This window comes from Trichogramma pretiosum, unplaced genomic scaffold, assembly GCF_000599845.2.
Source record: "Trichogramma pretiosum strain Unisexual culture from Peru unplaced genomic scaffold, Tpre_2.0 scaffold41, whole genome shotgun sequence".
Lineage (NCBI taxonomy): Eukaryota > Metazoa > Arthropoda > Insecta > Hymenoptera > Trichogrammatidae > Trichogramma > Trichogramma pretiosum.
Genome location: NW_019640824.1, coordinates 362,230 through 374,478, shown reverse-complemented (window position 1 = coordinate 374,478; position 12,249 = coordinate 362,230). Strand labels below are relative to the sequence as shown.

The following is a 12,249-nucleotide window of genomic DNA, read 5'->3' as shown; positions in this document are numbered from 1 at the left end:
CCACTAAATCGTGCGATTAACGAGCAATGATTATCATCGACTCGTGGCGCTCGTTTCCGAATCATTCGTAATTTTAGCTAGGCTTTTACGCAATATCGTAGAGCCCTGGCAGCGTCAGACCAGACACTTTTCAGGAATTTCCTCGTGATATATACCGTAGTTACTACTCCCGCGCACTCGCGTCTCTAATTCGTCCAGCATAAATGAGAAGCTCGTGTGTATGTGTGCCCGCGTGCATTGCAACTTGAGTTTATAATGCGATGCGCGCACGCAATTACATTGCCCAACGCAGGCACACACACACACACACACACATACACTCGAGAGCTTGACTCGCGGCGGCGGCGGCGATGGTCAATTACGTAAATCACGTATTTTATGCGCGCACTACTGCAGGCCTAAAACTCGACGCATCGTCGCTATTATATACTCTCCGCGGCGCTTTATAATACGCATATATATATACGTAAGTCGCGAGGCAGCAGCAGCTCCTCGAAAGAAAGTTGCGAGTTTCTCTCTGCATGCCCCGCATGTGCACCGTCGAATTGCGCATTATTAACGCGCGGTGAAAATTTTACCATATTATGCCCCGCGCGCTTTTCGTGTGAGTGTGTATACTGTGCGTGTGTAGCGTCGAATACGAGACACGATCGTCGTCACGATGATGCGCGCTTCGGAATTTTTCCATCGAGCGCGTGCCTCGCGCGAACTCGAGAGATTCCTTAATCTTCGCGATTTTCCGATATGCTATATACGATATACATTATAATGTGTTAATAATACTATGCAGATGCAAAAAGCTCAATCACTACGTACTCATCATTTTATTTTCCTATTTTCTCGCTCTCGCAGGTGAAAGCATAGGGCCGAAGTACGAGGCGCTGGAGCTCGAGCCGATCATCGAGAACAAGATGGCCACCAACTGCTACTGGGCCAAGCTGGAGATACGCGATCTGCAGCGCGAGGACGCGCGACTCTACACCCTCGTGGTGGAGAGCGACAAGGGCCGCGACTCGACGAATCTGCGCCTGGTGGTGCGCGACCCCACGGAGCTGCGCATAATCGCCGCGGCGGGGGCGGTGGGCCTGCTGGTGCTGCTGCTCCTCGTCGCAGTGGCCGTCTACTCGTGCATGCGCTCGAGGCGCAACAAGCACCGCGAGTACAGGCAGGAGGACGAGGAGGCGAGCATCTCGGCGGAGCAGTACTACGGCACGCAGACCGCTGGTGCCGGTGCTGGTGCTGGTAATGGACAGCAGCAGCAAACGGCTGGACAGCAGCAGGCCCAGGTGGGACAGGGACAGAACGGCGGCACGAACGGCACGACGGTGCTGGGGGTCATGGGACAGCAGCACGTCGAGACCATCGACAGAAATAGCCTGAAGCTCGGGCTCGATCAGCAAACGGTAAGTCGATCACGCGCGTATATTGCATTATTTCGAACGAAGAGTCTTTTTTCTATATCTATCGCAGCTCTGCCCCGATGCCGCGCTGCCAACGCGATGATGTACATTTATGGCTTTTAGCGAAACGCGCCGGCGACGGACCGTTTTAAATCTGATAAACTTCGTTTCGCGCGTCAGAGTCGGAGCAGAGAGCGAGAAAATCTCCTTACGGCGTGTCTTCCTGCGCGAGTTCGTATATATATAGAGAACGAGAGAGAAAGGACGCAAAAGCTAGTAAGCGCGCAGCATCGAGAGCTAATCGCATTGATAACGATCGATTCGAAGCAACTCGATTAACGCCGCTGCTTCGAGCTTCTCTCTCTCTCGCACGCTCTTGACTCTTGCCCTCCTGCTCGTTGGATACATATTATAAACTTCGAGAGAGAGAGAGAGAGTCGAGGACTCGCTGCTTCTGCTGCTGCTCGGGGGCGGCAAAAGTATACTTTATAATTTGTCCTCCTCGAGAGTTTCGCGCGCGTTAATATATATCGCTCGCCTCGGCTCGCGCGCGCCGGAGCTTTTGTAGCAATCAACTATATTAATCGGATGATATGAACGACTAATTGGATGAACTTATAAACGCACTCGTAATAATGTACGTGTATATATTCCAAGTCGCAAAGATTAAATGCGTGTATATACGTTAAGCTAATACACGTCGTCGGGAAAAAGGAAGAGAGACAGAGAACGAGAGAGAGAGGATGTAGTTTATCGAGAATCGAAACGAAGACAAAAAAGACAGCGAGAGAACGAGACAGAGAAGTAAGAAATTGGTAGTTTTTCTTCTTCCTCTTTTTCTTTTTTTTTGTCGTCGTGAATGGAGGACGCGCGAGACACTTGTCTGCATTAAGAATTCGAGCTGGGGGGGGCTGCTGCTACCTATACTCTATGCGATAGCTCGGGCGGGTGTGCTTCTTTCTTCTCTCTGTCTCGCTCGGGTGTTCGGGGGAAAATTCGTCCATTTGTAGCTTGTCAAATTCGATCGAGTGTGTTCTATACATATGTAACGCGCGCGCGTGTGTCTTCTTTACTTGGCTCTCTCTCTCGCGCGCGCGCGCGCGTGCGTCCGAAAAAATAAAAAAAAAATTTCTCCCGGCATTGATAGTCGCGAAGAAAAAAACAAAAATATAATATAGCTTGAAAAAAAAAATGATTTATACTTCTCGCGAGTCAGTGCGGGTGATATTATTATATTTCGTACGCGTTATTATAATATGTACAAAAAGGAAAAGGAAAAAAGATGGATCCACCGTTCCGGAAAACGGCTGCGAGCGAGTCCGTACATATATGACTAATGATGTATTCTCATTGTAGCAGCGGTATAGAGACAGAGAGATGGTATGTGCGCCTGTTTGCGTCGTCGTATACGTATATACGCGCTGATTTCGCGCTAAATCATTTTTTCTCATTTTTTATTCAAAAGCTGTAGCAGCTCGCTGCTGCGGCGACGGCGGCGTGCTATAGACGCATTGTGCATACGTTAAGAGAATTGCGCGCGCGACATTCCGAGAATAATTTGCGCGACGTATGCGTCATCCTCACATACATATAGTATAGCTTTCGCTTAAAAAAAAAAAACGACATCAACGCTAATTCGCTTTTGTTCATTCTATCGTGTTCGCAGATACAGCGCCAGCACATAGTCAATCAGCAGCAGCTGCAGCAGTGCAATCTCAAGAGCGCCCTGGTGCAGAACAGCGGCGGCATGATGAGCGTCTCGGCGGGCATGTATCCGCGCAAGCAGCAGTCCAGCAGTCTGGCGAGCAGCAACAACACCACCACGACCATGAGCGGCGGTAGCTTGGTAGGCATCGGCGGCCTCGCGGTCATGTACGATTACGATCAGATAGCCTGCAAGTCGAGGCAGGCCATGAGCCCGGAGGCGCTGAAGGTGCGCCGCGCCCCGGCCGTGCTGCAGCCCCCCACGATCGTCTGATACGAAGAGGGCCGCTTCGCCGTGTTCTACGGCGCCGAGCCCGTGGCTCGGCCTCCTAGTCTAGGGCCGCTCTGCGCCGCCACGATCGACTCGATCGATTAAATCGGTTTGAACGTAAACGAGAGATAGTTAACGGAAAAAATAAAAATAAATAGCGTAACGCGAAATGGAAAAAAAAAGAAAATTGAAGAAAAGGAAAAAAAGAAAAAGTTAAGCTATGGCAGCGGATGACAACAACAACAACAACCACGACGGGGGACCCTCCCCCCTCATTTATCGAGAGGAAGACGGAAAAGAATACTCGACTCTTTCGTCTTATCGTTTGCTCCTTTTTTTTCGCGAGCGACCGCAGGACGATGACCGGTATACACACACACACGTATACACACGCACGTATATCTCTTAGTCGCTGCTGTGTACATACAACACAGCCCGTATACCACTTTGACGCGTACGTATACTCTTTCTCCTCTCGTTCGCCGCACACGAGGCACAGCGGAGTAGAGCAACGGCAGCAGCTACTTGAAAGAGAGATAGATAGAGGAGAAAGAGAGACCCCAGAGGGGCTTATCTGATGGCTGATGAAAATTTGCACGGGAAACGAGACTCGCCACACATTTTATACATACATACATAGAGGAGAGCAACAACGACTACGACGACGACGACGACAAAAAGGCGGATTTCTCGTTACAACGGCTCACGAGTTCCGCGTTTAAGTCACACACACTCGACACACACACGAGCACTCCGCTACACGCGGACGCCCTTAGAGAGATAAACTTTACATTTTTACCCTTTTATCTACTCTCTATCTCCTCTTCTCTCGCTCTTTTTTCACCTCTCCTTCTCTTTCTCCGTGAGTGTATGTGTGTGTGTGTGTCGCGAGAGCCTCAAGAGCACAAATTGCATGTAAGCGTCCATGATCCACGCGTGCACGTGTGTATGTGTGTGTGTGCACGCGAAAAAAAAAGAAGTTTTCGATGTTCGAGCGATAACGTTTTTATCTCTTTCATATTACGTTGCGAAGTCGCTCTCCTCTTATCCGAGTGTCTCACACACAAAGCTGTTGGCCCTCTTTCACCCATTAACGCGCGGCTGTGTATCTTTCCCTCGCTCGCAGCGAATACATACAGGCTTCTTTTCAAGATCGCCGACAAATTGGAATATTTGAATTTTTTTCCCGCGCACAAATTGTAAAACGCACACCACATAGCCACGAGCAGCAACGGATGCTATTGTAATATTCCGTATATGCGATGGATAAAAATCGTTAATCGGTGGTTAACACACTTCTATATGTATATTACATATTTATGCATTATATATAGAAAGATAATTTTACCACAATATGATAGCTGTACATGTGTTTGTCTGTGTAAAGTAACGCCCGAACAAACGAGAGAGAGAGAGAAGAAACGGGCAACATAATGGATACTCTAGAAATACGTCAGTTTGAGAAGTCGGACGGACTCGCTCGAGTTCTTGTAAATATAGTGAAAACTGGGCTATCATTACACACAAAAGGCGTACGACTAAGACGACGACGACGACGACTACGGGGACTGCTGCTCCGCTGTGGCCTACTGCGCTCGACTAAGCGTCCAGTTGTGTTGTGTATGTGTTGTTTAAAAACCGCAAACTAATTTCGCGTTGTTGTACTCGCGCAACGCAAGTCTTAGAGCAGTCGCGCGAGAGAGAAAGAAAGAAAGAAGAGCAACGGTATATATGTGCGTTTAAGCGCGAGGTATCTGGAAATTCAAGTGTAGCATGTATAGAGAGAAAAGTATTATACGATACAATACGTTGGCGAAAAGAGAAAAACTTTGCCGTCGATAAAACGGCTGCTGCCCGCTGCGACTTTTCATCGGAAAACGCGCGAGCTGGACAATGCGCGCCGAGCGAACGACCAAAGAGCGAGAGAGAGAGAGAAGAGAGAATCGGGAAAGAAGAAGAAGAAGGATGGAAAAGAAAACAAAAGCTGCTCCGGGATGAAAAGTTGGCAAAAGGCCGAGGAAAAGAGAAGTTTTCTTCTTCGGCGATAACGGCGTACACAGTGGAAGAGAGAGAGAAAGAAAAAAACCAATTGTTGTTCCACAAGGAGTGAGAGAGAAAGAGAATCTTTGGGCGTATAAACGCGCGCGAAATGTATAAACGCGAGCGGCGAGCATCCGGCCCTCTGCTGCACGACTATATATAAGAGCGACACATACACACGTGACACCGGTTTTCGGTTATTGCACGTGCTGCTGCTGCTGTCCAGTATTAAACTGGACTTTCTTCAACTCGACGAGAGAGACAACGACGGCGACGACTGCTCCTTATCGAGATGCAAGACTCGTTTTTAGGGAAAAACTTTTCGCCACCACTGCGTACATATATAATAATAACATTATATATAAACGCGTCGTCGTCGTCGTACTTGTTGTTGTTGTTGTTGTTGTACTTGTCGTCTCGTGGATGGTGCATAGTCGCACGTTCATATTCCTGCAGCGCTACGTAACTATATATATGCACAGTACATAAAACGGCAATGACGAAAAATCTTTTTCTGTTTTCTTATGCACTTTTTTCCATCTCTCTCTCTCTTTTCTCCTCGCCCCCGCGCTGCACAAACGACGGATTATCATTCTCAAGTTGTAACGTTTCTGCTGCCGCTGCTACTAGGCGCAATAAACTTTGTCAACTGTACGTGTGTGTATGTGTGCGCGTGTTTTCCTTTTCTTGTACTTCGAGGCTGCTCTTTTACTTACATACTCTCTGTGCATGAGTACGTGGATTTGTGTGTGTGCGTCTCGGCGCATATTTAAATGTATTTATCCGTGTGTGACTCGACGGTTTTCGCGCGACATTTTTTATTTTTTAAAACGAGGCTTTACTTTTTCTTCGGTTTTTTTTTCTTCGTGTGCAATTCTCACGCGGTGTGCATGAAAAATGACAAAAAAAAGTATACACGAACGTTATATACATAAATATATATAGAGTATATTATACGAAAAAAAAAATATGCATGTATATGAAAAACTCGACTCCGACGACAAACACGAAAAAGGTCGAAGCCGAGTCTAACGATTTTTCATTTTTTCAGGACGATTATTAATGTGTGTGTATCTGTGCATTTTAAAACGAGAAAAATTAGTCTTAATTATCCTAGATATAATGTAAGCATACGAATTACTGCGAACGATACGTTTTTTTTAACTCCAACCGAATATTATACGATTTGATGATTACCGTTTCTGTTCCTGCGATTTGTAATTAATTAACCCGTTTCTTATGTCTTACTCCTTTCTCACGCGACACATTAGCGCGCGTGTGTGTGTGAGATGCGTTACAATACGATGTATACAATTAGGATTATTATGTTGTTATTTCAAATGTATATTTTTTTCTTTGAAGCTTATAATATAATCGAGAGAAACTGTTGAGTTATTTCACATTTTTAGAGATGAAAAATGGAAAAATAATGAGAGAGAGATATGATGATGATGATGCTGGTGAAGGAGAGATGGTGAAATTTTATTTTATCAAAACCCGATATCGAAAAGTGTATAGTCTTTAAGAATTTATTCGATCTAGTTAAATGATAAGTATTCCGTAAGTGATAAGCGATAAGCTATTCTATTATTGTAATTAATGTTATTATATGCTAATTGTGTACGAAAAAAAGAATCAACCTTTTTTTTTCTCTTAATCATTAAGCGATGTATAGTATATAAAAGAAAGAATTCCCAAAGATATAAGTAAGTTTAAGTACGGGCGTAATTGCCAGAATATTAAGACTTGTTAATAAAAAAAAATTACGCGAACGACGCGTATACAATATATATATTATTTTGTTCATATATTAAATTAACGCATGTATGCTTGTATTAAATAAAAAATATCACAATTATGAATAACGTAACAATGACTCCATTTTTCTTTTCATTTCCAAAATTGTTAGCTTTAAATAAAAGCAATTCTCGAAGATTTCATGCATATAATGATTACGGGGAGTCATACCAATTGATATACGAGCCTCAAGGGCTTCGTTTAATTTGTTTGATACAGATCGTTAAACATCAACACTATTGTCGTTTATTATGTAAACTCAACACAGGAGAAAATTGTAAAACCGAACGTTTTGTGTACAACACGTAAATAACGAGACAATTTTGTAAGTTCAATAAATCTCTGTTTTATGTTCGAAACGTAGCATCGTTTGTTTTTGTTTTTAAATTACACACCATAATTGACTCGTTTGCTTTACATAATTAATCATTTTCAAAGCTCAATATTGATTATCCGTTATACTGAAAGTCAGCCAAACAAAATGCATGCGAAAATTTCAGTACAAGTAACGATAAAATTTACTAACCTCGAATGACGGTTAAAACAAATCATCTTCGATAAAACAAAATCTCATCGTCACAAGTGAGTTCTAATCACCACTTCACTTTAAAATTTTACATATTTACAATTGAAAACCCGTGAAAAACTATAATCCAAGATTACGAGTGCCGAATTCTCGTAACTCTGAAGCCATCTGTGCGAGCCAGCGGCGACTCATGCTCGCAGTCATGGCAGAGACCTGTAACGGTCGCGGCGGTTTTACGCAGTTCGCGCGCTTACCTACCCCACGAAACGACGACGATAACCGCGTGGCGCCACTTACCGCAGGCGCGGATGTGTTGATATCCACGCGCCGCTCGGCGATTTCGGAGACAACATGACAAGTTGTACACAAACCTCGTATTCGTACGTTTAGCAGATTGCACACCGCGAGTGTGCAAGATTTTCCAATTGACGGTGCAAAAATCAACTTTTCCGGTACAAAATGACCTACTTGAGCTCGTGGGAGGAATTCGAAAAGTGCGCCGAACGTCTGTACTTGCAGAATCCGATGAAGGTAAATAGTGCCAAAATTGTTAGTAGGGTTTTGACATCTCCTTAGTGAATTAAATTTTCAATATTTTTTTTATCGTTAATTTAGACCAGGTACACGATGAAATACTGCCATCAAAAAGGAGTTCTCGACTTCAAGATCACCGATGACAAAACGGTAAGCATACTGCTTTCTTTTGAGCATAACCTAAACTAATTGGCTCATCTTTGCAAGCATAAGTTTGTTTAATTGTCATGAATTACAAATAAAACATTTATAATCTTTTAAATATATCATATGGATTTTACAGTGTCTGCAATACAAGACCGAAGTTGCCCAAGATGTAAAGAAAATGGAGAAGTTTATTAAAAACTTGATGCGACATATGGCATCAAAAGAAAACTAAAGTGTAGGTTTGTAAATAAAAGTGTAGTTTTGTAAATAAAAACTGATGATCGTCAACATTTGTGCAAAGAAAAGTTGTGTCGCCGTAATGCTACTTCTGTACTGTAAACACTTTTCTTATATCCTACATGAAAGTTAAGTCTGTGTCAAGTTTAAAAGTTTGTTTTGTACTAAATGCACATATGATCATCATTATCATCAAGTCATTTTGCATCCAAATTGCATCAATGGGGATCGCTTCTAATTAGATTGTGCAATATACACATAGAAAAGAGATAGTTGTACTCATCCTGAAACTTTTGATAAACATTGAACAATTGTCTTGACTAATAATAATTTTTCAATCTCTCTTTGACAAACGAAAAACGGAAGAATAATTTATAGCCTCCATAGAGAATGTTATATAGAGCATGTATAGATTGTAGATAGATCTCTTTTTGTAAATACATTGTTACAACAGAATGCTTTCAATTTGATAAATTTGAAGCAACAAAATGTGAATAATGTTATACAAGGAGAGAAAGAAATGTATACTTGTGCAAGAAAATTTGTAAGTTAGCAATGAACAATGATTCTGTACAATCTTCAACTGATTTAGTTGAAATAATATTTCACAGAAGATGATAGAGATGCTTAATGCAAATGTTTTTTTTAATAAATTGTGTAATGTGTTAAAACTGCTGATGTTTTAGAAAAACATTGCTTGATTTTTGTCATTAGATTCTTTATTGTGGTACATTGTTATTTATTTTAGTTTTCATTGAAAACCTTTGAATATACTATTGTTATAATCTTTTACATATTTCATGATGTATTAATAATGTACTTGCTATGATAATCATAGCGACATTTTGAGATCTTTTAACAAAACAATTTATTTCTTTTTAAAACTTTTTTACTTAAAAGAAAAGTTAAAAACAAAATTAAATATAAAAAAATGTATAAGCTTAACATTTTGGAAATTTTATTTATCAAACCTATAAACAATAAACTAAAATTAAAAATTGGTTTTTAACTGAACGATACAAATCAAAAGTCAAATGCTTTGGTAGGAATTGAATAAATGTACTTTGTACAATCTAATTTAATGTATTTCAATAACTTTTTGTGAGTATAAATTTTTTTTTTTCAAGGTGTAAAACTTTTTTTTGTAAATAAATATACAATATGTGCACATGAGGTCCAGCTGTGTAGAGACTATCCTCTGGAGATTACTTTGGTTTGGTTCGACGTTTTCGCGTTAATGTGCTGCAACAGAAATTTTTACATCATTAAAAACCATAAGATGAATAAATTTATATTGTTCATGCATTTCTTTTCTTTAAATGAAGAAAACGAATACCATCGAAGCATCGCTTACTATCCGACGTTAAAGACATGCACGCGTTCCTACTCTACCGGCCTCGGCCGGTAACTCGCAAAAACCGTAATTCCCCTAGACATGAGGACTCTCTCTTATTGAATTCTATGCGCGTATATGGCAGCAAGAAATAATTTCTCATCGAGATTAATTAGCGAGAAGCGCCTCGGAAACCGTAAAAATTCTCACGTTTTTTTTTCATTCAACGATAAGTGAAACTGTACGGACTTCTTTTGTTCTTTCTCTTTCTTTTTCATCGAGTATACTTACGAGATCATTGGTTGTAGAACGGCGTCCAACGTCGCATCGCCCTTCGTAAAATCTTGCTTTGAGGTATCAGAAGAAACTTTATAATATCCGTCTTCGTCTAATTGCCTTTGCGTCTGTATGTATGGCAAAGAAAATTTCATTTTACTAACTTTTTTCTCTCGCGCATCGTACGTAAATTTTACTTTTTTTTTATTTATCTAAAGCGGTGTCTAGCTAATTAAATACAAACAGATTAAGGTGAAGAAAAAAAAAGAAGTTGCTATACATTAAAAAGTCAGACGAATGAAAACAAATTAATTCTCCACATAAATGATTCGCTGCTTTTTTTTTTTTGGTTGAAAAATTCGGTGCTCGACTCCATGGCCAATGCCAACTTTTTTGGACGCGCACACACAGACGTATCTACCAGCGGGGAAAGTTATAAGCGCCAGGAGCGCGCCTCGTTAGTATTTCATTACTTTTGGAACTGTCACAAGTGCGTTTTAATATTTCAACTTCAGTTTTAACTCGACTCGGGTGTCGAATCGCATCGAGCGACAAATTGGACCAACAATCAAATGTATTGTGTGCCGTCTTAAAATTTGAATGAATATATAACAGCGAATGAAGTACGAAAGAGAACAAACTAGAAATTAAAAATTCGTATACATGAGCTAACAACTACCAAAAAGTCAGAATTAATTTTCCAACTAATGAAATAAACTAAGAGCTATGAAACATTAACTAATAGTACGAAAAATTTATTATTAGTAATACGTCAAAGTCAAATATCTATATCTACGACAAACAAAAAGACAAAAATGGAAAAAAAAAACTGCAAACGCAAAGGAAAAAGTCAAAGCCACTCTTAAAAAGTAATGTTAATGCTGTTTGCTTAATGTTGCCCATTACACCAATGACGGAATAGATCGGGGTAGCCGTACGGGGCGGGTTTGCTTGGTGCTGTCGGCGCTGCTCGAGCAGCAGCTCGAGAAGTCCTGGGTGGTGCTCTCGCCGAGGCCGCTGTCCAGGGGGCTGCAGATCGGCCTGCGGCAGCCCGCCACGCTGCTGGCCCTCAGCGACGACGACGAGCTCGACATCTTGCGGGTCGCGTACAGCGACTGGTGCTCGAGGCGTCCGCAGGTCGAGCGCGACGAGGAGCCTCCGCCGCTGCGTCTGCTGCCGATGCTGCTTTGCTGCTGGGGCATCATCATGAGGTCGGCGACGGCTATGGGTACGCCGACGACGCTGTGACTATCGCCGCCGCCGCCGGAACGACCACCACCTGGGCCTACGGCGTGACACTGGTAGGCCGTGCGCCGGTCGCGCTTCACCGAGAAGCCGACGCCTCTGGAAAAAGGACGCGTCGTGCGACGAGAACGAATGAACAATTCGCATATCGCAACGTCGGCCAACGTCAATTCAAGCCTGTCTCTCTTTAACTTTGTTAAATATTTTGTTCAATCGCGATTTTTTTCTCTACTTTCTCCATAGTGATCAATTACTTCATTTGCTTTATTATTAATTTTTTTCGTGCGATATCGATGGAGATGAATGATCGACGACGAAACAAAGTGTATGTGATAAAAAGAGTTCGAAAAGAGAGGATATCCGAACCGATTCATACACAGCAAATATAGCGGCACGAGGAATTATATGACATACGCGCGGCGCCCGCACACGAGCGAGCGGATTGCAAAATTTTCAATTTTCGCCCGGTGAAAGATTAATGCATTGATGAAGCTTGCGCGCGCCCCGGCTTTTCTTTTTTTTTTTTTTGTTTTCGTTGTAAAATTCGAATGTATTTGATCGAGCGGTCTGTCTATTACTCGTGCGCGGCTCGAATTTTATGCGATCGGATCGACAAATTCTCTGCCACGATATGATCGTCCCGTAAAGCTTTTGTTTCATGCTCGTTGATGAATACACATATACTTCATTGATTTGAATATTATATAATGGACCATACATATAAAAGGGCGGGGGGGGG

The 12,249-nt window shown here is 42.2% G+C and overlaps 3 protein-coding genes across 3 annotated transcripts in view; 2 read left to right on the top strand and 1 right to left on the bottom strand.

Moving 5' to 3' along the window:
* The window catches only part of LOC106656726 (kin of IRRE-like protein 3), a 62,355-nt gene extending 55,550 nt beyond the window's left edge, over window positions 1-6,805 (top strand). The window contains exons 6-7 of the mRNA XM_014377847.2: window positions 853-1,403; window positions 3,067-6,805. Coding sequence (XP_014233333.1) covers window positions 853-1,403; window positions 3,067-3,378 — 863 coding nt within the window. The 3' untranslated portion in view covers window positions 3,379-6,805. The remainder of the gene's footprint in view (window positions 1-852; window positions 1,404-3,066) is intronic.
* A 1,264-nt stretch (window positions 6,806-8,069) lies between these two features.
* Window positions 8,070-9,562, top strand: LOC106656662 (signal recognition particle 9 kDa protein-like). The gene is made up of 3 exons (XM_014377736.2): window positions 8,070-8,269; window positions 8,354-8,422; window positions 8,556-9,562. The coding sequence occupies exons 1-3, from the start codon at window positions 8,198-8,200 to the stop codon at window positions 8,649-8,651; spliced, it is 237 nt and encodes a 78-aa protein (XP_014233222.1). The 5' UTR covers window positions 8,070-8,197; the 3' UTR covers window positions 8,652-9,562.
* A 243-nt stretch (window positions 9,563-9,805) lies between these two features.
* Window positions 9,806-12,249, bottom strand: part of LOC106656602 (band 4.1-like protein 4) — a 68,618-nt gene continuing 66,174 nt past the window's right edge. Inside the window, exons 14-16 of the mRNA XM_023463252.1 lie at window positions 11,204-11,609; window positions 10,281-10,393; window positions 9,806-9,898 (exon numbers count right to left, since the gene is read on the bottom strand). Of these exons, the coding sequence (XP_023319020.1) occupies window positions 9,862-9,898; window positions 10,281-10,393; window positions 11,204-11,609 (556 nt within the window). The 3' untranslated portion in view covers window positions 9,806-9,861. The remainder of the gene's footprint in view (window positions 9,899-10,280; window positions 10,394-11,203; window positions 11,610-12,249) is intronic.

Bases quoted from the DNA above. Each gene is read 5' to 3' on its own strand.
- LOC106656662 (XM_014377736.2), top strand. From the start codon at position 8,198: ATGACCTACTTGAGCTCGTGGGAGGAATTCGAAAAGTGCGCCGAACGT. The intron at 8,270-8,353 runs GTAAATAGTGCC...TCGTTAATTTAG, and splicing joins ACTTGCAGAATCCGATGAAG to ACCAGGTACACGATGAAATA. The intron at 8,423-8,555 runs GTAAGCATACTG...TGGATTTTACAG, and splicing joins AGATCACCGATGACAAAACG to TGTCTGCAATACAAGACCGA.